The following is a 27627-nucleotide window of genomic DNA, read 5'->3' on the forward strand; positions in this document are numbered from 1 at the left end:
GGGAAAAAGGCGCAAAAATAAGAAAATGATCCCGATTCACCTAACATTCATCATAACGTTTTATTTGATTTGTTTTTTATATCCATTATCTGCTCTTATAGTTGTCGCAACACATCACGTAATATAATCTTTTGTATAAGTTTCCTTCTTCGCCTGTTTAGCCTCTGAACAAAACTACTAAAAATAGACTCGATAAAATCAACCGTTCAAGCCGTTCTTTTCTTCTTCTTTTTTTTCTTTTTATATCCCTCGTCTTATTTGTCGAGCGCGAGTCAATGAGATCCAAGATGCAGTCGAGAAGATACGCCGTATACATTCGAGAAGAGGGAAAAGGGGACCACTGCCCTCCGAAAATTTCTAAGAAGCTCGCAATAGATGAACCGAAGATGCTACTTTCGTTCACTAGCTGTTAACGCTTATTCGCTACGATGTAAACGTTCCGTCACTAATATTATAACATCAGTTTACCGTCTTTCAACGCGCTTCGAATGTAGCGGGTGTCCGAAGTCCGGGTATACGAAGGTCGATCTGGGAACGCGAGGTTGCCACGAGATTACTCCTACGTTATTCCACGTCCAATCTTCAGACGATTTTGATTTTACGCAGCTCGCGTTCCTCGATCGCATCTACGATCTTTTCTCCACGTATCGTGCTCCGTTGACATGGTACCAGAAGAAGATTGTTGCGAACGATTTAGGAAGAGGAACGAAAGTGGTATCGAACGGAAAGCAACGGTCATCAGCTTCATCTATGATCTCGCCTAATGCAAAAGTTTCCGATACTGTCTGTAGAACGTAGAAGGTAAAATATGGGATTTTCCAGAGTTACGCGAGCATTATGTTGAAACTCGAAGCGATAATCGGGCCTCGTTCTCGGACGAGGATCGCTCTGGCGATGATATCAGCCTAATACAAACTGTCTACAAATTCTGCCTTATGTAATAAAGTACAATAAAGTCGCTCTCGTTATGTCTAATCGTGATATACGCGCTTCGTACTATCGCACAGGCGAGACAAGTGGGAGAGATCGTCCCCCACTTCGTCTACGCACTTCTGTTCTTAGATTATTGCCAACGATTACGCTACCTCCTCTTTTCTCCGCATTTTTCTGCCTGCCCATTGTTAATCCTCAAGTATCGAGTGATGTGTTAAAATGTCCGTAGATTACGTATCAGTTAAAATGCGCAATTTGCTTAACTAAACTCGTCTTTTTCTTCAGAGTTTTAACGTACGTTTTCGTAATTTTACGTATATGATTTTTCCTCTACGCCTCTACGCATCATCTCTCTCGCTGTTTGATTCCGTTTTTGATTCCGTCAAGCGATGAAGCGCAGAGTTAATATTGCTGTTTGCCGTATGAACATGCGGACCAGTCACTCGTTTGAATCCAGTTGATCACGAAATTATCTTCTCCATTCAATTCAATTTACATTTCTCCAAATACAGTCGAAAATTCGTGGCAAGGATTAACAAATCTGTTACGTCGAAGAGATTCGCCGTACAACGAGAGACTCTCGCGTTTCGGTCTCGCGCTTTCGTTTCGATACAACAGCGCAGGCATTTCCCGTTGGTGTGACTCCGAGAAATCGTGAACCGTATCGATTTTGCTACCACGAGGACCGGTCGCCGGTTGATCTCACGGGAATTGACATGACGTGATGGCAAAAGACACCCTCGCGCTTTCTCGTCGTACTTCCGCGCTTTAGACGCACGCTAATTGCGTTTCGCACTCGCAGCAACCCTCCGCATCCCTCCGCCTCGGGATTCGAGAAAGTCTCGCGGTCGCATAGATTTATATGAGCCGTAAGGAAAACTTCCTAGACCCTACATGCTTCCTACGAACGATCCTCGACTCGATTTCGATTTAAAAACGAAAGAGATGGCAGGTCGAGGATCCCCATAGATGCTTATTTTGATTATCAAGTATGCCGTACTACGAGTCGGGCTTGTCACAGTTGGGATCGATGCAATGGGTATAATAATTGACGGTAAACGTTACACGCTAATAAGTAGCGTCATCGGATTAACCTCATTGCCGCTCGCGATTATATCGTTTAATTACTTTAATTCCGCCGGCTCACTCACTCACTCGTGAAGAGAGAGGGAGGATGGATGGGAGAAATGAAAATTGGGTCATCTTAGAGCGGCGCAATGCGGTCCAAACGAGAACGCTAATTAAAGTTGACTATCACTACTGATATGTGCACGATCGCTTTTTTGGTATACAATTAAAATCGTCATCCAATTCTTCTCGAATGCCGCCGTATCTGTTTCTCGGCAGCGCTAATACCTGCTACCTTCGCGACTATACTTGATCTCGAAATCGCCGAACCATACCATGAGCTGCTAATGATTGGATGCAACTGATTGAATTTTACGTAACGTGGCAAAAAAGATTACGAAGCCAAATAAATTGCGCTTTCTTCTACGCTGCCGCATTATTTCAATTTACTGCGCCTCACGCTTAATAGCAATCTCATCAGAAATTTATGCAATTTATAAATATCATACGATTTACGGGGCACGGTATGGTTCGCGGTTTATTATTCCATATAGTATTCTATACATATACCGCGGCTCATTGGAATACTATTCGGTGTTTGATTTTCTTGCGCCCATATTATTAGAATTGTGCATCGAGCTCGATCCCACAGAGCGAATTAACCAAAGGACAAGAAATGGCATTTGAGACTTTCTCATCCGTCCCGCTATCGTGGCGTGATGTGTCAGCTCGTAACGACTTGTGGCTTGCCGAAAGATTTCACGCTCGCTTGCGCTTTCTTTCGGTTACAAAAGAAGTATTGTCATTGTTATCAAACCGTCATCGTTTTTGTTAAATGCATCGCTGAATGTAACGCTGAACTTCCCGCTAATGTGGTCGCCGTTCACCCAGCAGGTGGACGACGTCGCCTACTTCCCTATACCATTGATCATTTTGATATCGAGACCTGCAGCTAATCCTCACGCGCAGACTTGATAAAAAAATTGCTTTTGATTTTCGGCTGCTCACGGGAGACTCACAAGGCGATAGACGATCGAGGTCAGGGATGGGATCTAAGATCGAAGAATCGTCTGTGTGTCGCGTGTAGGTGTACATGTGTGTGTGTGTGTGTGTGTGTGTGTCATGTGGTGTGTCGACGACACACGGGGGTTCTCGTCATTAAAGCTAATTATCAGCGCGCAACTCTTGTGTAACGTCATCGAAACTCTTTACGAGGAATCCTACGGAACGCCGTAACAGGGCATAGCGATTTTATAATTAATTGCTTGTTTCGTTTTAGATAATAAGTCGCTCGCGAATCTGCCGAGCGCGGAGAAGGAGTTGAACCGAGAGGGTAATCGATATCAAGAGTTCCTACGAGCCTACGAATTTACGAACAGTAACGAGACACGCGCTGTGTTCAAAAATTTCTGTTCTCTTTCTCTGTCTATTTATAATATATATATAATATATATATTTATAAATGTATATATGTATATTGTACTCTATATAAGACTATCTCGTTATTAGGTATATACCCTCTCTCGCGTTTTAACAAATCGATCTTATTAGGCTATCCTCGTACGCGACTCGTACGACTTTGCTTGCGGCACGAGAATCCCTCACGTCCGCTTGTGAATCCTGTGCGGGTGTATATACAACATACGTGATGGATGCGGGGAGGAAGGATATTTAATGCGAGGAGTGCGAAGTAGCGAGCGGAGGAAAATGCTTGCGGCTTCTTTTTCTTCGGTTCAACTTCGGCGGAATTGCGCAAGACCTACAAATCCTTAGATTGCCGCTTAGATCTCTCTTCGGCGTCCTAGAAATGAGATTTATCGAGTTTTACATACCAAAGTCATTTCGCGACAGGTCGAAACGGAAAATAATTTTATTTTTACGCTACTAGTGGAATACGAGAAATTGTAATGTCGTAATATATTCTGCAAGCACTTTACCCCGCGCTGTTCTCCATTGTTGAGATGAGATGTCAGAGGAAGATGGAGATGATCGAGAATCGAATGTTTTTCTTTCTTTTTTCGTTAATGTCGTAGGCGAAGGTACGATGACTAGTTTAAATTGACTGGAGGAACGGGATTATCGATTATCAGGAATTGGCGGTCAACGATTAACATTACGGTGAAAACGCTCATCATGCGAATGAATCAGCTATGAATTTGGTATATCTTGCAATGATCGTTCGTATAACAGTCATTAATCGTTAACCAATTGTGAGATGTGACCATCCGTATAGCCGAATTCCGATCTTACGGATTCTCGTAGATTTCGACTAGATGATTCAAACGGAAGATGAGACACGATGATTCCGGGATGAAACAATCGCAATCGTAAGAGCATAAGGTCGAAATAATCCGCTCGGATTCTAAATTGTAGCGCTATGTTCGAGTTTTCCTATCGGTAATAATATTAGTCCGCGATAACTCGATATGACGGGTTACTAAGTTTGGCCGCTTCTAGATTTTTTTTTAGGTATACTTCTCCTTGCACCGTCCTCTCTCGCAAGCCTACGTTTCAAGGTGTAGTTCAGGACGAGTTACGAACTGTTCCAGTGAGTTATTAACATTTTATTCAGGCAACGAGCGAACCGTGGATACAATGGCGCACGTCGGATTTATTAACGCCAACAAGATCCGTGCAACTGTGCCAAGTGTTCGCCTTTGAGGAGACCGCTTTCGTACTAGGCCATATTCGCTAGTCGATAGTTGACTGTGGGATTTTCAAGAGGCCTTCTTCAAGAGCAAGACATTACGAAGCTCCGTTATTCCCGTGATAATGCGAAAGTCCGCAACTCGTCCCGTGCATGCTGTCGATTCTATGCTGATACGAGACACCGGAAGTCGTCGTCGGTTACCCAAGGACTCTTCACGATACCTGTATCACGACGATCGACCTCTCGATACCCATCTCGAGATTTTTTACGCGATCGGTCAGATCCCTACTTTTCGTCCCTAAGAAGAGCCTCCTCGGCTTCCTTCCGCCGCGCCTTCGCTTCCTTCTTTGCTCTCTTCTTCTCCTCCTTCGCCAATTTCTTCGCCTCTTTTTGCCTGGTTTTTTCCGCCTTCTCCTCCTCCTTCTGCCGCGCCTTCTCCGCTTTCTCGCGCTCTTTTTCCCGTTCCTTCTCTTTCTTCGACTTCTGCACCTCCTGGACCACCGACATTTTCGGCGCCGATGTCGGCCGCTTTGGCGCGACGCGGCCACACGCTGACGCTGACGATGACGATGATGCCGTGGTGACGCCGGACGCACCCCTCGGACTCGGCGACGTTTCCAGCTGCGTCACGATCTTTTGAGCACATCTGCGTAGCAATGCGTCAATCGCGTTACGGACCCGCTCGTTGACTAAACTATCTCTCGACTGAACATGCAAAACAGAATCGAGAAGTAAAATTGGTGGTACCTGATTCTGGTGGACGCCTTGCCAGCGCGATAGTCCCTCTGGAATTCTTTGATCGGAGGCAATCGACGTTCCCGGTTGTCCCGCAGAATCTCCTCCTCTTCGGCGACTTGCTGAATTGGATCCTGATATTCCTATTAATTGTCATGAAGATTCATGCATGTAGCGACTCGACTCATACGGCAATATTTAATAGGAAGCGTTAAACAAGGCAGTTTTTTAACTATACTATCGCAATGTTGTTTCACATTGCATCTAGTTAGCTATTGGCAAAGTGCGAAATGTATTCCGCATGGAATATCACACTAGCTCGCTAACCTGGATCCTCAGTTTCATCGACTGCGTCTGGCAACGTCTAAAGGTAGCGCCTGTAGGTTGCCGTAGCCTCGAGGGTTTGCCGGAACTTCCAGTACTGTTCGCGGACGAGGAAGTTGCCGAAGAAACGGAAGACACTCCTGCGCGATCGAATGCGTTTATTTAACATCTCGTGAATCGCGGATCGCGCGAGGATAACAATTTCTAGTATTATCGTTACACCCACCAGAGATGGAGGACGAACCGCTGGTCATCGAGTATAAAGAGGCGGAGGCTGGTACACTTCCGGTTCCCCATCTGCCGCCGGGGCCGGACACGCCGGCGGTGACACCGGTGCCCATGTTGTACTCCGACGCGCTTTGCGGGAGCACCCAGGATTTACCCGACATCGAATACTACAAAGCCAAAACAGTCTCACAGTGCATAATCGATTCGTATCTCTCCGACATCTACGAGAGCGAGGTAGGTACATCTGCAACGGTTCAATCGAGTGATTGACGTGCAAAACATACTGGCGACGTGAAAACTTGGCTAAATAGTAAGGACGCGTGAGTGCACGCCGAAATTGCAATTTTGCACGCACGATTTCCTGCGTGATGAACGATATCGGCGATATCAGATATCAGGCACAGTTATTGCGATTAATCAAGCTGTTGAACCACGTGATTGGAGGTGGGTGGACGTCGGACGTCGGGACGAGTGGCACTCGAAAAGGGACGCGGCGCGGTATTTTCAGCGACGTGACGGTCGATGAAAATAGTCTTTGAGTGTCACAGGGTGCATCGTGTTACACGGTAATTGAATCGGTTGCAAAAGCAGCGACGGCTTTGAAAATTCGCTCCAATTAGCAGGAATTTCGTCTCTATCACACGATCTGGTTGGCGCGTTTGTCACAGAGAACGGTCGCAAAGGATGGGATGCACGCGGGGAAACGGGAAAACGCGGATTTCGTCTTCGAGCGAGCGTTAAGCGTCGACGAGACAGGGGGAGTAGTAATCCACAAGGGGGTGTGCACAGAGATGAGAAATTCGTCCGAGATCGAACGCGCGATCGTCACTTACGTCGCGCGGAATGAGAGTCTGCTTCAGCCGCAGGATCTTCGCTCTGCATATCACGCATCTCAGCGGCAGCAGCCTCTGCGACACCGCCATTTGTATCGTCTTGACGAAGCAGCGTCTGCAAAACGGCACGGGACGGGCTCAGCGTTAATGCAACGGGACGTCGTAATTAAGAGAGTAGCTGGCTCTGATATGCAAAACGCGTCGCGGCGCCAATGTTGGAAGTAATTAACTGCTTATTCTCCAGCGTGTGAAAAACGAGGGAACGGGAAGGATTTGACAGTGCGGCGGGTAGTCGCGTTTTCAAAGTACTCTGTATCTTTTTTAAGCTTTTTCGCTTACCTGCAGACCACTCGATGCCCACATGGCGCCGTTTGCATCGTCGCTCTCGCGTTCACGCATATGACACACTGAAAAAATAACGAGGCGTTCAGGGTCGCAATCCGACGCGTGCGGCAGTGTAGATTGATAGTTGGCTTGATTGGTAATCATGCCGGATAATACCGGATATCGACTGATCGGGGCGGGAAAAAAAGTTGACGGGGAACAAAAAGGACGCCGCTTTCGTCCGACGTTCATCGCGCAGCGGTGAGTCTTATTCTATTTGCATAGTTCTTACACGCTTGCACGTGTAATGTCATTAAATTCTGGGATGTACGACACAGCGTGTCGTTGTTTCAGCCCTCGAGACGGCCGCGATTCGCTGCCATAATCGATGTAACGTAATTAGACGTCACTTTAATCGAAATATTAATAGCCCAAGCCGGGAGGGTAGCCTAACACGCGTCAGAAGTCGAAGGGTTGCAACCACCACTTTGCCGCCGTCATCGTTAATCGACTTTTACGACCGATTGGGCGGCCAATTCGTTCGGAAATTGCGACTCTTCCGGACGACTGGTCATATTTTGCGCGATACAGGTGCCCCGTTATCGTCATTTTTTTATCGTGCATCTCGATGGCTCAATCGAGCGCAATGCAACAAAGCAAGAAGACGCAGCTGCAATTTCTTATACAGAATTGTATAATAATGTTTTGCGACATAGCTGGTTGCGTTTTTTTAATCGGGAATCGTTAAAAACGTTCAACAGGAAAATTGTATGTTGCTTTTTCTTAATTCTCAATGGACACTTTCATTTACACGCGCCTTTTTTGCGAATGTGAGTTTTATTAAGTCTGTTTGACTTCATTAATTCTGATTTATCTTACATAAGCGCAAACGCTCTTCTGCTCGCGATCCGACGCAATCAACGAGCAAAGAGCTACGCGTTTTATCCTTTTGCGCCAATTTCTTCTTCTCTCGCGTCTTCGCATGAAAAAATTTTATTCATTTGCTAATCATCGGGATCAGGCGGAATCAGGTTGATCCGCCATGCGGAGAATAATATTAAGCGATGAGGTCGAGATCGTAAGAAATCTTAAAGAAGAAAACAAGAAACCGTGACCACATCGAACGGTACATGTGAAAACAGTTCTTTAATTTATCCTGATAATCAGATCGGTAAATAAAGTCGCGCCGAAAAAGTTTCACCAGATTTTATTTCGTCATTTCAGAATAGTCGATTACTGAGTCTTTTTATTGCTTCGAAAAAAATCAGCGCTCTTGCAATTATAATACTTTCAAATCGTTGCTTACCTCGTCCTCCTGCGATGATGCCAGCTCCGGCTCGTTCTCCTCTAATTTCGTCAGCAACTTATCCTGAAAGCCGAATTGAAGTCCAGTTTAATCTCTTTTACGGGGATAAAAACAAAGCAATTATCAAGAGACACTCTGTCGCGCGACGAAAGATCACTTTATTCTATGTTATTAAGAGTAACGCTAGCCGCGCAGAAATGAGCATCGCGTTTCCGACTCAACGGCGTGTAAAATTCTTACGAATGTCGGAAACGGAGCGATTAGAGCGATTCCGTAATACCGTGCTTTCATAATTTTTTTAAAGACGTCTGTCTGGCATGATACTTTCCTATCGCTATGCAGCGTTACAAAAATGGGAGAAAAGTAGATCGTGACGCCCGCGCTATACTCGCGCGAGATGACGGTACGGGAGTTCTACAAAATGATCAGCTGGGGTCTACTACAGCCAGTTTCCTCTCGAACCCGGTGCAAGGTGATAGCGTAAAAGGCTCCCGGAGCGTCACTCGAGACTTTGGGCGCTCGACCATGCTCCCATCTCTTCTCGTGCCGATGCTCTGTCATTTGTACATTTTCCGAAGAGGTAAATCACGCGATAGTGCGAAACAGTTCGCTTACGCGAGTGACTTTTTTTTCGTTTTATTTCATCAAGAGATTATTTTCATAAAAGTGCGCCTTCAAGTACGAGATGTACGAGGCAATGCATCGATCAGCTGTGCGCAGTAATTAGTATTAGCATTCAATAATGCTGCACACACTCATTCCATGAATATTCCATATATGCAATTATGTTTGGCTCACAATGATTATCGCTGCACATCATACACGGAATTAATTACTTTTATTAGAAATATGAGTGATGTCCAAATGCGTACAAAAGGCGCTCTTGAAATATATTTATTATTTTCGTCAATCGGAAACGTAATCGAGCGTCGGCGGATCGCAAGTGGATCATGCAATTATTCGTGTGAATAATTTCCCGTGCAGTCGGTGCCACGTGATTACGTCACAAGTGTAATTCCGTGTAGTTAATAACGGTCAGCGTCACGTAAGCCGGCGTGATTTACATCAACGATGTCAACGTGTAATAAAAGCACTAACGTCGAGAAATAACGCTGGACTCCAGCGGCAATTAACTATGATGAACGACTCGTTAAACGAGGAAGATATTTGGCAGGAATGCCAAAAGTGCAACGAGACCAGTTGTTTTTGCGTCCAGTTTCGAAAGCGAGCGATCGATCGCGTCTTCTGTTGCCGCGTTTCAACACGTTCGCATCTCTAGCCGATCCCGTCGTGAAATATTCAAGTCAATAAGTAGCGTCAATAGTGCCACGTGTGCTCTTCAGATTCGTCTGCCATCCAATCGCAACGTGATCCGTTGCACCGATATTATTTAAAATGAGGTAATCAGGACGCGTAACGCATTCAAACGCGCGAGAACTACGCTCACGCGTTTAATTATACGCTACAATAAATCTCTGTTGTACGCCGTGATCCCCTTATCTGAATCACGTCGTCGCGTCGGCGCGTTTCCAGTGGGGATCCTCTTCCCGCAAAAACGCGATCGCGAATCATCCGGTACAACCGGTACGCGCATTGGGGACTGCACCGCTTTCACCATAACGTTACCTTTGTTGTAGACAAACGGATCTAGTGACCCCTTAAACTTAATGCAGTTTAATGCGACGCATTGTGTCAGCAGATGTTTAATTCGTTAACTAAGAGAAAATCTTCGAGTCACTCCGAGAATTATTATTAAGAAAAAATGAAAAGATCTTAGAGGAACCATGACTATGGGACGACATCGGCCGTACACGCAGCACTATATTTCGCACTTCTTTCCTCGTGGTTGAGAGAAAAGATCGTACGCCTGGTTTCCGCCGATAATATCGCCGACATTCTCGGTGTTCGGGGAACCGTGCCTCGTTGCAGCTGCAAAAGTTGCAGCTCAGATGCAGTGTCATCAAACCGACGCAAATCACGCCGGTACACGCAGCAATGCCGATTATGGCGATAATAAAAAAGCGTGAAGGCCTTACCATAACGGTTGTGCGGAAGGCGCGCAATGACCGACATTGCGAAAGTCCGATCTCTTTGTATTCTCTTTTACTATATATATTTGCCGTTCACTTCTCTCACCTGCTAAGAGGAGTCTGCTCGAAAGGACGACGCCTTCGAGATCGCGCGTTTTCCACGAATAGATCAATCTTTGTTGCCTCTATCTTCAATTTACGCTGACATAATCGCCAGTCACGATTCTTGGAGCGGCTCGGCGTGAAGCGTCACGAATTTCGCGGCGAAAGTGCAGAGCCGCGAGCCATTTTTCGGGAAGCTGTTTGAAATCGCGTGTAACTATCTCGTGGCGCAACCGTGAGATATGTCGTCGCAATTTGTTAATTATATTTGAAAACCAATTTCACTAATAAAAAAAATTGCACTTTTGTCATTTAAGTATTTATTTAATTATTCGACATGTCACAGTTTCCTTCGACGGGCGCGTGAAATTTTTTTCGCACTCCTCTCAGCGGCTACTTTCGCGGTAACCACGTTCCTCAAAAACATTTCTCGTTTTCATCGCGTGAAAAGTGCTTTCGACGGAAAATAATTAAAACTGCTGGCCGGTGCTCGTTTCCACACAAAAGTCGTTCATTTTTGACGCGTTGTCGCTCACCAAGTAGGGAGGTTTGAGGGGTTGCGAGCCCGGCGAGCCTCGACGGCCACTTAACCGCGTACGTTTCCCGTGCGAGCTTAATTGCCACGGAGCACGGCATCACGTGCGTTGGCGAACTAGATGAAACGACGGATTACTCCCACGTTTACCCTAACATCACGTCGATACACACAAACCGATCGGACAGGTACATTTACAGGTATGCGGCTTTGCCAGTCCGCTCTCAAAATTAGTTCATCACTATGTGAACCATTGCGACCATCGTTTGACGATTAACCCATTGGGACATGACCGCTCGCTTGGCAGGACCAATATCCCAGTTCGCTGAAGTCGTTAATCTTCCTTGTCATCCCTAAGGAGGCGATGATGGTTCTTGATGAATAATCGAAAAAGGAGATTTTCTAAGTGGATCGTGCGAAGATCAGAGTAATCTAGTTTGCGGACGTTTATTGTTACTCGTTTATTGTTGAGTGACTGTAAACGTTTTCATGTATCCACGGGAACATGGAAACGCGCGGTTTCCGTGTGAAAATATTTCGCGCAACGTGGGGAGGCAAAGGGGTCTCTCGACGGGGTTGGTATCGCGCACCGTCGATCTCCGCTGACGCTGCACAACACGCGACATAACGTGACCATCGTCAGGTTCAATGACGACGACCGTAGCGATTGGTCGAGGACGGCCGTCGTCGTCGCTGCTGGCATTATGCACCATTTAATACAGCAGACAGGACGCACAGAGAGTGATGAATGTGGCCGCCAGAAATACATTACGCGCTACCTTCCGCGTAGATCCTTTCGAATCTACCTGGTCATCGACTAGTTCGGTCGAGGAATAAAACCGAAAAGAAGGAAGTGTAAAACAGAAATGAGGTAGAGAGACGGTAGTGAGGGCAGAGAGATGGAGAGAAATTGCGAGGTTTGCTCGTTATTTGCATTCTCCGATTGAAGTTTCGATAGAGAAGCGAGTTTCGAGTGGACTGACTCAAGTTGCATTAAAACGTGTGTACCATTTTATTTCTGTTATCAGGGGATACCATACTCCATCTGACTCTGCTTCCCACCGGTACGTGTTTCTATTGCTGCCCTATCCAGTTTAATCGGGACGTCCAATTTAAATTGTATACCAGGTACAACGTTGTTCGTGCTATGGAATCATCATCATTCAGTAATGTACTTTAAACGTTCAAGCTTATCCTCTCACATTAACATTGTGCTTTGATTAAGAGTCCTAATTAATCAAGAATTTCGTTAATTCGTTGGCTTCTCAGAAAATGTTTCATTCGGATAGTACATTTTAATTACTTAAATTATTAAATTTCGGTTTTTCCGATATTTTTTTCCACAAATCACCGAATCCATCATCGATCATATTAAATTCCAGAAATTTTGCTCATAGCGACATTTTTCTTGCGTTTCGCATTAACTCACGGCAGGCGGAATCCGACGTATCCGACTATACTGGATCCCAATGATGCCACAACGTTGTGGAGGAGCAATTTCAACGTTAAACACCCAACTGTGGTTTACGTACACGGATACAGCGACAGCTCCTTAGGGAAGGGTCCCATCGCCATACGAAACGGTACGTCTTTCGAAATGCACCCCTTAAAATCGATCGACGTTGTGTGCGTCACAACAGTCAACCGAGTAATGCACAAAGAGAAAAGCGTTTTATCGAACATTCCGTATATCAGCATGCTTCAACATGCATGGAAAAAGTTCGACCGAGCCATTCCTCGATGTAAAGCAAAAGTTTAACCGGGTCTCCAGGAAGTGTTCCTGCCGAAGTGAATTTTATCTTATTTCGCTGAAGTTTGCGCGGATGATAGATGTGTGGGAGCGCTTCTAGCTTTTTGGTGGTGGTGTGATACTGTATGGAGCGTATCGCTCTGAATACCAAAATAGCCTCTTAGAAGTCGCCGCGATGCATCGTTCTCCTATCCACTCGTAAAGTTCGGTACGAGCGAGTAGGCCGGATCCATTAGTAACTACATGGACACCTCGCGAAATCTCAAGAGGTTCTGTCAGGATGACAAATAGTACATGCTATCATAATTTGCCACAATAAATCGTGAACTCATTCATCCTTCAGCGCGCGAGTCGATGCAATTCAACTCTTCGAGACTCCAACGGAGCCGCCTTGCTCTGTCCGCTTTGCTTTGAAGGAAAACCTGTTTCCCTTCTTTCTTCACGCGATAATTATTTAATTCACTCTCACGTGCGCGAGATGCATGTTATTACCGACTCCAAGAAGCTAATGATTATTTCATTTGCGCTTCTTGATCGTATACGCGCGGGTATTAATAGTATAAATTTTTGTTTCTGTAAATGATTCGCTCTGGAAAAAATGATTATCTGTTACATTTATTCTCTTCCATTCCAGCCTACCTCCGACGTGGTTATTATAATGTGATTCTGGTGGACTGGGCCAAGCTAGCGGTGTTACCTTGGTACATAACGGCGGTGAGAAACTCCAGAATCATCGGGTCTTACTTAGCTCACGTGATGCGCTGGCTCGACGCGCAGAAAGCCGTTCCCTTATCCAAAATTCACGTGATCGGCTTCAGTTTGGGCGCGGAAGCCGCCGGTTTTATGGGGAAGGCTCTGGCGCCGCGAAAGGTAAGGTGTCGTAAAATCTGCCGCTAATGATCACCGATCACGTCGCATTGCACATCCGCGCGGACTAATCGAAGGCAACATTATCGGAACTGCATTAGTGCCAGGAGTTTCAATCGAGGCGCGATATCGACGCGGCTGATCGAGACCGCGCGTTAGGCAGAAGCGAAGTGCACTGTCGAGAAACGCGCTTTCAGATAGGCAGAATCACCGGACTGGACCCGGCTTATCCGTTGTACATGAACACCGGGGATGAGGGCCACCTGACCTGGGCTGACGCCACCTTCGTCGACGTAATTCACACCGACGGCGGCAATTTCGGATTTCCCAATCCCCTCGGTCACGTCGACTTCTTCCCGAACGGTGGTAGGAGACGACAACCCGGCTGCGATTTCAAGAGTATCGTTCGTATGGGCTTCAGGAGAATCATCAATCAGTACAGTGAGTGACTATTGCTTTACCGAATACTACGAATGAAATCCTTCCTTTCCTTAATAAGAGACTTTGTTCCTTTCGTTTTCTGCTATTGTTACGCTTCAGCAAAGTAATCGCGTGCGCGTGTGGATTTCTGTTGAAGTTTTTATGTTGTTTTATAGCATTCATTTTGTTAAGTATAATGCAAAGTATGCTAAGGCAGCGTTTTCTGTCTAGTTACCTGCGGACACAATCGGGCCTGGCGTTATTATGCAGAATCGGTGGAAAACCCCTACGGGTTCCCCGCGAGTCGGTGCCCGAGATGGAAACCTGACATCGGAGCGAATTGCGTGTGGAGGCCGGAGGCTTACATGGGGTACACCGCCGATCCCAAGTATCGGGGAAAATTTTACTTGAGCACGAACGAGCGATGGCCGTACGCGAAGAACTTGACAAGCCACAAATGAGGATCAGTATGCGGTGATCTCGATTTTTGGATGAACCAGATCAAGAAGCGAGACGATCCTCCACGACGGTCGCTTCCAAGACAACTCTCTTGGAGTTTTTTGCGACGCCGCTTTAGATGACGTGCTTGCGATGGGATTGTCTGTATTTATGTACCGCCGTCTTCGGTATTCTCTGTAAACAGTTTGCAGTTCAGTTAGTTTTGTTGCTTCTTTGAAGAGAATTGCGAGGTTGATAATGGAAACATTTTTCTTGAAATAACAGAATAAATAAACAAGATCCAGAATGACGCGCGACCTGATGTAGCAGTGATGTCGAAAAGCTCGAATTCAATTGCAACTAGTCGAAGAAAAAACAACTCGTGCCGTCCGTGTATCAGCAATGTGTTCTGTCTCTTTTATATATCTTTTGTGAAAAGTTACATACAAGTTTTCAGGACGTAATAGTGCTAAGTAATTAAATAAAACTTTTAATTAGCCATATAACGATTTTATGGCTGTACTTAATTTTTTATGACGTACTTTTGCGTGATTGAAAGAAAATATGTAACGAACATGAAGCAGGATGATTACGAGAACGCTAATGACCGAGGAAACCTGCAATTTGCTATTTCCGTACATGCACTCTACCTTCGAGGTATGTAAATTTCAAGGCCAAGGTACTTTATTACCTACTTTTCATTTTGGCTGATCAATGTGAAAGCTCTCTGGAAACTGCGTCTTTCGAACGAGGAAAACACGTGCTCGTATTAAATATTACGAGTGGTATGCGGGGGATGATGGTACAAACAGAGAAGCATCGCGCGTATTGGAAGCCAGAAATATTTAAAGAGGCCAGCCAGTCGTCGTGCTGCTTTTATTCTGCACCACTCAACGCGAAACGCGGTTATCCTCTACACGCGTTCCTCTACACTTCCAAAGATGGTTCATGGCTAAATTAATGCATCGTATATTTGTCGTCATACAAGAATTCCTTCTTCCATCTAGAGCGCAGCTCGGTCCATCCGCATCGGGCAACTCAACTGCGCGAAACTCGTTCAACTTCGTGGAACTCGTCGGCCGAACTTGAGTTCAGAGGCCAAATTGCATCTCCTCAAAGAAATTCCGTCTGCCGTTTTTAACGTTCGTTAGACTGGAACAACTTTTCCGCCGTTCCGTTCTGTTCCCGAAGGGTGGCTTTCATCGAACGCCTCATGGAAAACTTTCCGAAGCACCAAATGAAGAAAAACGGAGAATTCTTGATTCTCTAGTGCCATTACGTTTTGTCGAAAATTGCTTCATACAACTTGGTCCGCGTAAAAACATAGCGTACGTAGAGTATTTCAGCTTACGTCAGCAATTTCGAAAAGGTTTACGCCGTAAACAGAGAGAGAAGCAGACAGCCAACGTATCTACGGTGGAACAACAACACCAGAGTTAGACAAACCGCAGACCGAACAAGATAACATATTCAATGCAATGGTCGGAATGCAATTTCAGGATCGATAGGATGATTTATATAAGGCAGAAACATTCTCTGACTCATCTTGAAGATAGCATCGTGACCTTTCACGATCGCGTACCGTTCAGCCGTGTCGTTCGATTTTGGAATACATTTGGCAGAAAAGCGCGGAAAGCGAGTGAACCGTTGCGCTCACCCTTAAAAACAATTTCGCGCCGAAAAGAGCGGCGGAGAGGCAGCTCATGAAGATTCACGGGGGATTGAGATTCACGGTACGTCCCGGAATCACGAACGTAGACCTAGACGTTTCACGGAATCCGTTCGGCGGTCAATCAACCCGACATGTACACTGAAAAATTCAGTACGACCGGCAAGTCGATAAGAATCCAATGGCCAGGGTTATAGATGACCCTAGTCTTGAAAGACCGCGTTACGTGAAAGGCGACGTTCGCAGTCTACGCTTCAGCACGTTCGACCGTGTTCGGTGCTGGTTCCTCCTCCCTCGAGGAGAACCTCCCTCGAGTATCGTTACCGGCTATACTCTCTTATGGTTGCATGTACACAGAGCGTCTTAGGTTTCACTATCATCGCCCAGTATTTTCTGTTCCGGGCCGCGACTTCTCAAGAAGATTTCATTTAGCGCCCTTCATTCTGGATGAACATCTAAATATAATCTAAATATCTTTTTTTTCCTTCTTATTTCTATTTTGCCTGCTTTAGCTTTCCATCAAGTAAACGAGCTCTTTTATTTCAGGTCTTGCAGACTCTGCAGGCATTTCGCTCGACTGCCTGATCAATGGAGCCTATCTTCTCGAGATTTATAGACGCGCGACCCCTCGAAATACGCGGGAAATTTTCTCCGTCAGCCGACGAAGGTGGAATTGTCTTCGGCGGTTATTGTCGGTTCATGTGCCGCGCGAATCGATGAAACAACCTAACGTCGGTGGTCTCCGTGCTCTGCTAAAATCGCTGCTGTGTATCGATTGCTTCGATCTTTACATCGCCGGGTGCATTGTCCTCTACTCGCGGAAATGAGAAACGAAACACGAAACGTACCACCACCACCAGCACTACCACCAGCGTCACCAACCCAACGTCGTGGATATTGATCCTTCTTTGTTCTCGTTGTTGAGCTTACGAACATGTTGGACTCAGACGATTCGCGTGTCATACTCCCATGGTGGTTACATGCATGTGCGGTTTACGTGGGGTTTTCCTGGAAAGAGCTGGAAGGGATGTTTCCCCAGTGCTCTCTGTGCTCTCTACTACTTGCACTTTTTCTCTATATTCCTCGAACCATCAATCTTAGACTAAGTTTACCATATACTGGGTGGTCTCCGTTATTTTTCTTAGCTTCTCTTGTGGTATTCGTGGGCGGGACGACGACAGTCTTGATGCGTGACTAGTACGTTATTTCGCATCGAGTTTGCAGGATCCGGGAACGGCGTCAGTCCTTCATTTAACGCGAAAAAAATCTCTTTGGAGCACATACCAGCAGGACGTCACGCAATTAGCGTCATACAAATGTTCGTGTTCCGAGAGTGACGCTCGAGGCGTTAACATCCCATTAACATCACTTCACGAAGGACGTGAGCCGACATGCTTCTTCTCCCCGCAGTTCTCCGTTCGCAGTCATTATTTCCACGGTTTTAGTCATTACAAACGTAAGCTTTCAGTCTCCGACGACGACAGTGGACACTCACCATTGTCGCCCGAAGCTCGGCGAGTGCATGAGCTCTTTTCACTTCCGTCATTCGTCCCTCTCCATTTAATTAATTTCGTTCTGTTCTAATTCCGAACTTTCCTATAATGGAATTCGAGTAACCGAATCGAATCTCCTTCCCCGAGCAACCAGAAACGACGTAGATAAATGCGAAACCGTTCCTCCGCGCATCCACGTTTGATGAGAAGCTATTTGCATCCATCAAAATATTCCGAGAGAATCTCGATCGTCGAAATAAATCTAGCTTTGGATTTTCCAGAATATCAAACTAGCGGGAAAGCAAATTTAGACTGACAATTGTGAAACTGGAATAAATACTCGTTTGCTTTATTATTAACGGAACATCGGACAGTAACAGGAAAGAAACGGTAAAAGGAAAAATCTTTATGAGGTATAATGATGACGAAAGAGAAAGGGCTACTCGAGAAAGCTTTTCGAAAGCGAATAACGCTCACGCAATCCAACGGAAGCGGAAGATTGCATCAACCCGCGTTTCTAGCGTCCGCGCATTATGGTGGTTCGTGCGGTTGTTAACAGTATTATCAACCCCTAACGCCAAACGCTCTGGGGGTCAACGACCAAGCACTTACGAGTCCATTATTTAATTTTCTGCCGCGAACTTTTGATCTAGAACTGATATGCATGCACTTTCTGAAATTACAAACTGTATATATTTAGAATCCATGCGAAAGAAGATTAAAAAACCACGTGAATTACATATTTTCCATAAAGAAAAATTCCATCAGAGTGTTTCTTTCGAAGCTGTAAAATAAGTTTCTCCGAATAATTCTCAAGCCCGAGCGAGTTAAGACAAAACAAAACGGGCTCTGCCGACGCGATAAATGTTTTATCGAAAATGGCTAGAACAACGGCACGCTTTAGATTGTTGCTGGCTGTAACCGTGGGTCGAAAAGTTTGTTAGTTCGCCCAGCGACCAATAGCACCGGTTGCCCGCTGAAGGGTGGCGAACAACGAGCCCCTGGAATCGCGTGGACGTGCACTTTACGTGACTCGCAAGGGGAAACAGACAGGGGCGCAAAACTTTAGTCTGACGACGTTCGTTGTAGTCCGAAGTACGTACAACGGCAAACGACTCCGTCGGCTTGTTATTTTCTGCAAACCCAATTACGTTGCATCGAGAGAGAAAATTCGTCGTGTTTTTACCACCCTCGTGTCTCGGATGTACGTGTCCGTTCCTGAATTAGTATAAAGAATAACGTTGCGGTAAAACAGTCACGACATGCGCGCGCGCAAGAGTTGAATTGTAATCTGGGAAAATGAAACGTTCAGTTTATCTGATCTTGTTGTACATGTTAATGCGGTGATCTTTACCCTTAAAGATTGCAGAAATGATCAGCGCTGTTAAGTAATACTCCGCAAAGTTCCGTGACGTTTCCACCCGATCTTTCGGGATAGTATTTATTTCCCCGGACACGGATAAGTAAGTAGAAACTCGAAACCGTCGCAAACAGCGTTGAAACAATATCGAAAGTAAAGAAGAGCGCGGCGATATCTGACGCCGATAATCTCGAGTGGCCGGTACACATCGATTTTTCTTTCCTTGCCTCACGGCTATCGTTCACCGTTGTTACGATGCGGGTAAACGAATAATAAGATGGATAAGGTCCACGTACTTGGCCAGGTATGATCGGGATCTTAACGTCAAGTTGGCGTGAGCCTTATCTGGAGAACGCGAGCTGCCACCGCCTGCCTCGCGTTCTCGGTAAGTTCCTTCAGTTTGCAAGGATCGCTTGATTTTTGAGCGACGGTTGACTCGGTTTACGAAACGAGCGCTTCTATGTTCGTGCGTTTTTATTATCAAGGTTGAGGTTGATCGCTCGGTTGCAGGGACTGCCAAGGACCCTCGTTTAATATCACGCGAACCTAGCTGACCTAACTTGAAAAATTCTCTGAGTTTTCTCGGTTGCTTTTCCATCACGCTGATAACGCGGTATCGAGGGCGTCTCGCTTTCTCTCCAGTGCTTCCAGTTCCCCGATAGCGAATCCCGCGTTGTGATAAATCAACTGGCTGGAAACGTGAACTGGTTTAGCGAAATTCCGGTTTCCACCGGCATCCGCGCCGATGCTCACGGTTATGGAGGCTGCACGAGGTATTCCTGGTATCCCAGTAACGATCCGCCGTTCATGTATGCAGCCTCTTGGCAGGTTTCCCTGGCGGGGACACTTTTTACCCGCTCCATCTTGCTGCGGTCGTCCTGCTGAGCCTGGCACTGACCTGGCAAATTATCCGAACTGGGATGCTGCAACGAATGACCTTGAGAGGACGAGGGATCCTGGCTGAACTGCCGTGTCACGAGTCCGGGACGGTTTGTACATCGTTCTGCGCAGCTGAGATCCGACTCATCTGAGCGGAATAGCGGATGGAGCTGGCCACAGCTTTTATCCAGCCGCAATCTTGCGGGAAAATCGCCTCTCGATACTTTTCACGAAAGAGTCATTTGTCAACAACATGCCGTTCCCGATACACTATCGCGGTGCACCTGCACGTCGCGAACCGTGGTAAGTCGCTTCGCCATCAGCGATCAGCACCCGCTAAAGTCGACCGGAGCACGATAGTCCGGGACGGACGGAAATCAATACAGTGTTCAGAGTTTACGGAGTAGCCCGAGTTTCCATAGGTGAATTCCGCAGCGTCAGCTATTTCACGAAGCAGACTGTTAGAGGAGATGCTGCCATGCGGCGAGTAATTTAACGCGAAATCTTTGCTCGTGTCTCACACGTGGAATCACACGGCTGACTTAAGGGGAGATTGAATTCCACGCACATGGTCAGAAAATGTCTCGACGTTCCTTTCGGCGCGCGGCTCGGGTAGAGTGGAGCGGAGTCGATTAGGATATTATTTAATAAGAAGACTCGGCGAATGAGATTTCACGGGAGGATACGGGGATATCATTACACGATACGATCTCATTTCCTCGTGAGCCAATGTGGAGCCGAGATAATAACCGAGACAAAACGCCGCTAAGGATGTCGCTTAATAAGGGATCGCGGCGCACAAAAGCAAGTGGCTGCGGTATTTAGGAGGTGATATAGCTTCCTCGAGCGACGGGGGATGATCGCGTTACCCTCGGGTAATCGAACCCTTTCACCGCTTCTTCGCGCGCGCTGAACCTCTCTCTCCCTCTCGCGTCATCTTGCTATAGTCCCCCTTCCCCCTGCTCCTCTTCTCATTCTCTCGTGTTATCTTCGGCTGCATCCTCGTGGAGACGAGGGTATGCAATCTCGTTATCCCGTTGACGGGTCCTCGTTTCGCGTTGCTCAACGATCCGATGAACGACGTACGTCGAGAAGCGCGAGCCCTTTGATTAGAAAGGGTAAAATGATTTTTTCCCTCGGACCATCGGCTGGTTACTCGCGTCAGGGATCAATATCGGTAAAAATAATACTTGCGTCGCGCCGCTTTTCAAAGTTGTTGTATGTCGGCGTATGTGATATAACGAAACCAATTTCACCGTTATGGAATATACGCGGCATAATAAATCGCTACTCGGAGCCAATAATAATACGTCGTACGTTTATTTCCAGCCGCCATTTATCCGTTCCTTCTTTTTTTTACTCTTCGATCCGCAATTTGGACATGCACGGTTGCAGCGTGTATTTTCATCTCTTCATCGTAGGAATAAACGTATGCGCAGCCAGCATAAATAAATACGTATGCTTCAGTGTAATCACGATTCGTGATTATTATTTTAATCGGATTTGCAGATAAAAATAGATTCATGACAACCGATGATGTAACAACAGATAGCCATCGTTCCGATCGCGAGATTGATCGTGTATGCGAATTTCTTATTTGCTGATAGGCAAAGGCTTGGTCTAAAGATTCACTCACGATTTTGTGATGAAGATGCTGAAGCTCCCTCTCAGTGACCCTTCGGCGAGAGAGCTCGCGCTGTTCCCGCCTGTACTGGCTGTACTTGTAGAAGAGGTACATGCCGGGTAGGGCTAACACCACCAGGGGTTTCATCAAGCCGGCCCGTCCACTGCCACCACGAACACGCGGCTCGGGTGGTTCATCCAGGTCCTCCAGTTGACCGGCACCCTCGACAACGGCCGGCACGGCCGCACCAGCTGCTGGCATCTCTCTGCAAGACACCCAAGAGATTCCGCTTGAACACCTTGAATTGCTGATTACGTCAATTATAAATGATAATTTTCGCGGGGAAGAAATGAGAGAGAGAGACGAGGTATTACGTCGCGTCGAATAATTTATACTAGATAGTTGATTGGTTGCAGTTGCCGCGTTTCCTCTCGACACGGATATTTCTCTGGCTGCGAATTGCCCTCGGAATTATTATACTAGGAGTGAAGCATTGTCGCGAGGCTTAATCAGCCAACGACGTGGAATTCAGTGACCGACACAGCGCGCTACTATGACGAACAATATACTCGTCCCGGTGCATTGTATTTCATTGAGGATATCGAACCGCCACGCCAGTCGTTCCGCTCGTTTGGAGAACATCCGGCAAACTGGGAAAGCATCTGGCTCGATTGCCGCGCTCGACTCTCTATCCCCTCGATTTTTCTCGCTCAATATGCGTACGCGTTTCGCGCGCTCCTTCCACTTGAGTTCTTAAGTATCAATTCAGGCGGAAGTAGCGTGAGATTTCAGTTGCCCGACGCCGAACGGATGCAGAATTTCAAGCCGACAAAAAAATCGGCTATCGGTTATTGGTTTCCCATCAAATTTCGTTTTTCTTTTTTGTCGTTTCTGTCGTTGCGCCGCTGCGAGTCGGGACAGTAATCATGCACCGGTTTTTAGTCATCGCGTATCGCAGACAGGACTCTCGCTTTTTTTGCCCCTTTCTTCTCTTTCTCTCTCTTGTTCTCCTTTTTAGTTATTTATAATCCCCCGTAATGTCGCGCCGTGACATCTACGGCGAACTGATTTCCCACCCACATTCATCTTCCCGAATCCTGCAGCTTTAATCTCGCAGCTGTCGGAGCTACCATGATTATCTCTGTAATTTCGTGCTGCTCGACATGGTAACAACTTTTCAGGATAAAAGAGTAGACTAGTTTCTTAGACAGCTTCGGTATTGCTCGTCTATCGATCATTCCATCTATCAGAAAGCAAAACTTTTCTTAATATCCGGTGTCAAATACATCCACTACGCTAACCGCAAATAATTCCGCTCGCGTTCTACGGTCTATCGATCAGAAATGAGATTGATTCAGTGGGACGCGATTAAAACTGCAATCACTCGTCAAGCATCTATAATTATCTTACCGAGAATTGTCACTCGGAACCAGATCGACTTTATTAACGATGGGGAGAAAAAATGGAGAATTTACCCGATATTTTTGGAAGACATCTAATTAACAATTCATCAACACGCCGATCAATGGATGCAACTGCGCCGTCGACGGATCTTTTAATGAAATTTCGTAATTTACTTGTCGGTCGTTCACCAGCTATATTTAATTCAGGCGTCTACTTGCGATTCTATTCTTGAACCGACTGCTCTAGAAATACACGCGGTTCGCTTTATATCGTCTTCGCTTGCAGGCGGGTCGTGCACCCCGCTTCCTTGCGCTTTGCAAGCAGATGCAGCAACGTCGACGGTTAGGTCGACAAGGGTTCGATGTTAGGCTTGCGTTGCCTGTGTCGATGATTTCCTGGACGCAGTCTGCACATCACGATAAGCGACAATAGGGATAGCAAGTTCCACACAGCCTTACATGAACGTGAACGTCATAGACTGCTGAATACGCGGCGTTCTAGAATATTTCGAGCGAAAGATCAATCAGCACTCAATTAGTATGAGAACATATTGTGAAACATCAGTACACGCGACAGTTGTATCTTCCTTTACACACCGCCATGTGCGAGAGATCATTTTTAATCACATGTTTGCGCATCGTAAACGAACAAGTGCTTGATACCAAAGATGTCGAGACATCATTTATGTTATATTTTGCAGTTTCGCAGTGTATTAGTGAATGTATCCGCTTGATTATCACAGCGGACCGAGCAAATTGTGAAACACCCTCCAGAGAAGAATCGATTGCTTCGATATGGAAACAAACTTTCTTCGATATCTACGGTTGTGATCATCAGCGACCTTTCCGAGGAGCATATATTAAATAAAACTGTTGGCAACATGTACCTATGGCGTGCCTACGCCGCCGTTGGGAATTCGTCGAGCGACCAGCGGTGTACGTTAAAATTGCGTTTGCCTGTTAAAAGTGATTACTGTTGCAGCTATTTCTGGCGATAGGCTCGCAAACGATCGATACGTCATCGTCGCCGAACGCGAAAACGTACTTTTTCGCGCGTTCTCCGCGTCATGACAATGCGGGCGACACGCTAAACGACCGCGGAAACCGATGTACACGGAGATAACAGTGGACCAAACGCGATGCGATACTATGTACGTGTGCATACGCGTTATCGCCATGGGAGGTAATATATTATCGGAAATGAATCGATATATCGACTCGTTGTTTTGCACTTCGCACTTGACGGCGCGGGAACATACATGACCTGAGGGATTTCACGACGTGCGACATGGCGTAATTTCGTGGAGGACAAGGCCGAGGCCTACGAGCTTTTTACAGATTTCCTTTCATAGAAAATCACAGAGTGATGGGTTTTCCCAGCGGAACCTTCAATCGTTCGCTTCGGCAAACGGCGCGCGCGATTAACGCTAAACTAACTCCTAATCGTCGATCGTAATTAACGAAATAATATAATTTCCTATAAGATTAACGTCACGTGCAACCATGATCATCAGAACCATGACAGGAGCAAAAATGTTTTTTATTCCCTGATAAAAATTGTTCCTTCGAAATTGAAGTTTCAATTCAATCGACTGATGTGGAGTCATCAGCGAGTTGGAGACACACTACTTGAAAGTCCAACCCTAGGGTCCGAAATTCAGGTGAGTTACGTGCCAGCCGCACCCCCGTGAAATGGGGGACCCCGAGGATGGGGCGAAGAGCGAGGGCAGTTATGAGGAGCGGTCGAATCGCGTTCAAAGAAAATTATTACGTTGTTAGAGCGTGAATTATCGGACTGATCTGACATCGCACGTACGTATACGTTTGCCTTGACACAGCGTAGCAGCAGTCGCACGAGCAAGGACGGCCCAACATTGCGGGATAACATCGTTCGCGATACTTCTACGGCCAAGTACACGCTTCTCCTGCTATTTTTATGCCGTTTCCACTGTCAAGTTTCGTTCGACTGACTTGCTGTGCTATTTAGAATCGATCTGGCCGCTCGTTTTCGTTTTTGTGGCGCTTGATGAACAAACAACGCGACGACCGTCAGCTCTAGCTACAGTGTAGCGTGCTAAAAAATCCGACTAGCAAACTTGGGCAACCCAAGCTCAAATTGGTCGCCTGGTTCACTCGGGATGAGGATAACTAATGAGAGATAATTTGCCCACACAAGTATGGAATTAGATATTCGAATAGATGAGTACTGATTGCCTAACAAGTATACCTTGTTTATGTTCACAATTGATACGTATATACAAAATGTGTTCCATGAACAAAAGCTTTCTCGGTGATGTACAGTACAGTCCAGGTCCAGACGTAAAATAATGATTGTCGAATCTGCGGAGAACGAGAAGAACCAAGTTCCAGGTATTCAACACGCTAGTTGCCGTCATACATCGCACCGTTCGCCAGGCGAGACAAGAAACATCAATCACAGACACAGTGGGGTCGTCGTAATGCAGAATACGCGACCAGTTCTCCGTCAACTATCACACGGCGAGTCGCGAATGATCGTTTCTTGCGCTTTGTTACTCTGAGCCTTGTCCAGCTTCTTGTCAGGATTTAATCCGCGAATTTGACGCTTTTTCTCAATTTGAGACAATATTGCGCGCGGAAAACGTAGAGCCTTTTCACCGTCTGCGCGTCACGAAGAAACTTCTACCCGAGTCTCGTTCATCCCCATAGTGGCTTTCCGGCGATGTGTAACGCCGCGCGAGACGCGCGGAGAGAGAAAGAGCGACTATGTCTCTCGTCACCTGTCATCGTTCCCGCCAAGGCAATGCGTATGTCCACAAATCGACCACCGACCGTCGCACGTCGTCTGCCTTCATCGACCCCGCGGCGATACATCGACATAAAACGGTTCCACGAGAGGAAGTGAAGCCGCGCGGGAGAATTTACTGCTTGTTGGCAGGAAACCGATCCAGTCCCGGGGGTGACGCGCGCGTCATCCCCGAGGAATACGCGCGTCTAAACTCGCCCCGATTCTCGGCACGTGCGAGCGTCCGGGGATGATGCTAAGCTGCGTTTATTACATTCGACGATCACAGGTCGCGCACTTACGTCTTCCTGTCTCACCCCCCGCAGCCGAAGTCGCGAACAGGATGAGTGAAGCAAAGGCGCGAGAGGGTGGCCCGCGAACAATCTCCTCTCCTCCTCCTCCTCCTCCTCCTCGCGCGCGCTCAACTCAGCTCAACCGTGAACATCGTCGAGCCGCGGCGACTACTCCTGCCTGGTGGTATACCGGCGGCTGCACTGGCGTGCCCGCAGCCAAGGCAACCCTTCGCGAGCACACTGCGCTCCGTGCACCCTCGCTCGTGCTCGCTCGCGCAACCCTCCCGCGCGCTCGTACCCGTACGTCGCGACTCGTGCGCGACCGGCCGGCGCTGTCGGCCGCTTCCGGAGAATCGTATTCCACCGAGCAACGCCGAGGCAGGCGCACGACGCCGACGCCGACGCTGCCTGCGTGACGCAATGCGTGCTGGTGCGCCGCACAAACCCACCCGATCGAAGCAGTTGTGCCGGCGTGGCGGCCGGGCAGCCACTGAGGGATGATAGGCCGATGCTGATTGCTGGCGACGCTGTTGTTGTTGCTACTGCTAATGCTGCTGCTGGCTGCTGCCGCTGGTGCTGGCGGTGGTGCTGCTGCTGGTGCTGCTAGTAGTGTGCTGGTACTGCTGCCGCTGCTGGCTGTGTAGCAGGAGCTCCATAGTTGAAGTAGGATCGATAAATGTAGGAGGGAAGGGCGAGGGCGCCCGGGAAGAAACAAGGGAACTGGGTATCTCTGTGAAAGAGGTCTCCGAGATGTGTTCCTGCTGCTCCCTCCGATCCATCAAAGGAGGAACTTTGCCAATGTCGAGGTGGCCCTGTCTCTCCGCGTTTCTCTTTCTCTTTCCTCGGCCATGCTACTCCCGGCCTAACAATCACACGTCGCTATGGTATTCGGGTTTAATGAACCCTCCACAGAGGTTTCTCGATAAATGTTTCGCTTTTGTTCCTATCACGTCCGGTATTGAGAGAGAGTTGGAATTGTGTAATTAATTCTCCTAACAAGAGACACATTTGCCAAATCGTCAAACGCTGGCGAATAATAAGTTTGCGTCATTTTTACAATGCCCGAACTTGCGTTCGAGAACAACATGCGGGCATTACATAAGCGTCTTTCCTTTCTAAGTAATGTTTCGAGGTTCTATTATGCACCTATATACACCTCTTTTATGTCACTCGTATTTTTTGAACTATTGTTCGTGAATCCACAGATGAAGGGGGAAAGAGAAATAGAATCTGACTGATTCGCAGTTTTGTCTGATTGTTTGCTCCGTTGTGTGACATTGTCATGTATATGAAGGAGGAGCGTTCTTTGAATCACAGCCAGGAATCTCGAGCGAGACTATTTTTCGTGACGTTTGACCCGTTTCTATCGAACGGCAGTGGCGTCATCGCGGGGAATGTCAGATCAATGGTCCCCGGGGAGTTGGCGACGGATGCCTTCCTACCCCGCGCGCATCCCCCAACTTAGGGGGTACTTCCAGGCGCGTGGTAGTGCGCACGATTATGCATTACCAGCCCACACCAGTTTTCGGTCGAATGAAAGTTGGGAAAGGCCGTGCGAGCCAATCACGACCATCGTCGTAACCGGACGGGGGTTCTACG

At 47.0% G+C, this 27627-nt stretch overlaps 2 protein-coding genes across 3 annotated transcripts; one reads left to right on the top strand and one right to left on the bottom strand.

Moving 5' to 3' along the window:
- Positions 1-41: 41 nt before the first annotated feature.
- LOC105284776 (fl(2)d-associated complex component) lies at positions 42-26300 on the bottom strand. Its single transcript, XM_026969395.1, has 9 exons — positions 26038-26300; positions 21581-21833; positions 8402-8464; positions 7111-7178; positions 6772-6886; positions 5937-6105; positions 5714-5850; positions 5399-5529; positions 42-5297 (listed from the first exon to the last, which is right to left on the bottom strand). The coding sequence occupies exons 2-9, from the start codon at positions 21827-21829 to the stop codon at positions 4937-4939; spliced, it is 1293 nt and encodes a 430-aa protein (XP_026825196.1). The 5' UTR covers positions 21830-21833; positions 26038-26300; the 3' UTR covers positions 42-4936.
- LOC105284770 (pancreatic lipase-related protein 2) lies at positions 8471-18452 on the top strand. Of its 2 annotated transcripts, XM_011348528.2 has the most exons (6): positions 8471-8981; positions 12097-12196; positions 12503-12651; positions 13453-13688; positions 13883-14126; positions 14337-18452. In XM_011348528.2, exons 1-6 carry the CDS (start codon positions 8738-8740, stop codon positions 14564-14566), a joined length of 1203 nt encoding a protein of 400 aa, XP_011346830.1. In that variant the 5' UTR covers positions 8471-8737; the 3' UTR covers positions 14567-18452. The 2 variants fall into 2 exon arrangements, 1 of the variants encoding a protein (XP_011346830.1); XR_894915.2 differs by lacking the exons at positions 13453-13688; positions 13883-14126; positions 14337-18452 and having other exon boundaries at positions 8878-11985; positions 12097-12567.
- Positions 26301-27627: the final 1327 nt, after the last annotated feature.

The sequence above is a fragment of the Ooceraea biroi genome, chromosome 4, assembly GCF_003672135.1.
Source record: "Ooceraea biroi isolate clonal line C1 chromosome 4, Obir_v5.4, whole genome shotgun sequence".
NCBI classification, from domain to species: Eukaryota; Metazoa; Arthropoda; class Insecta; order Hymenoptera; family Formicidae; genus Ooceraea; species Ooceraea biroi.

What these genes read in the sequence shown, in the direction of transcription:
- LOC105284770 (XM_011348528.2), top strand. Translation starts at nt 8,738, where the DNA reads ATGCAGCGTTACAAAAATGGGAGAAAAGTAGATCGTGACGCCCGCGCT. An exon ending in CAATTTAAATTGTATACCAG is followed by an intron (nt 12,197 to 12,502) that starts GTACAACGTTGT and finishes AACTCACGGCAG; the next exon opens with GCGGAATCCGACGTATCCGA. An exon ending in TCCCATCGCCATACGAAACG is followed by an intron (nt 12,652 to 13,452) that starts GTACGTCTTTCG and finishes CTTCCATTCCAG; the next exon opens with CCTACCTCCGACGTGGTTAT.
- LOC105284776 (XM_026969395.1), bottom strand. Translation starts at nt 21,829, where the DNA reads ATGCCAGCAGCTGGTGCGGCCGTGCCGGCCGTTGTCGAGGGTGCCGGT. An exon ending in AGCATCTTCATCACAAAATC is followed by an intron (nt 8,465 to 21,580) that starts GTGAGTGAATCT and finishes TTCGGCTTTCAG; the next exon opens with GATAAGTTGCTGACGAAATT. An exon ending in AGACTCTCATTCCGCGCGAC is followed by an intron (nt 6,106 to 6,771) that starts GTAAGTGACGAT and finishes TTGGCTTTGTAG; the next exon opens with TATTCGATGTCGGGTAAATC.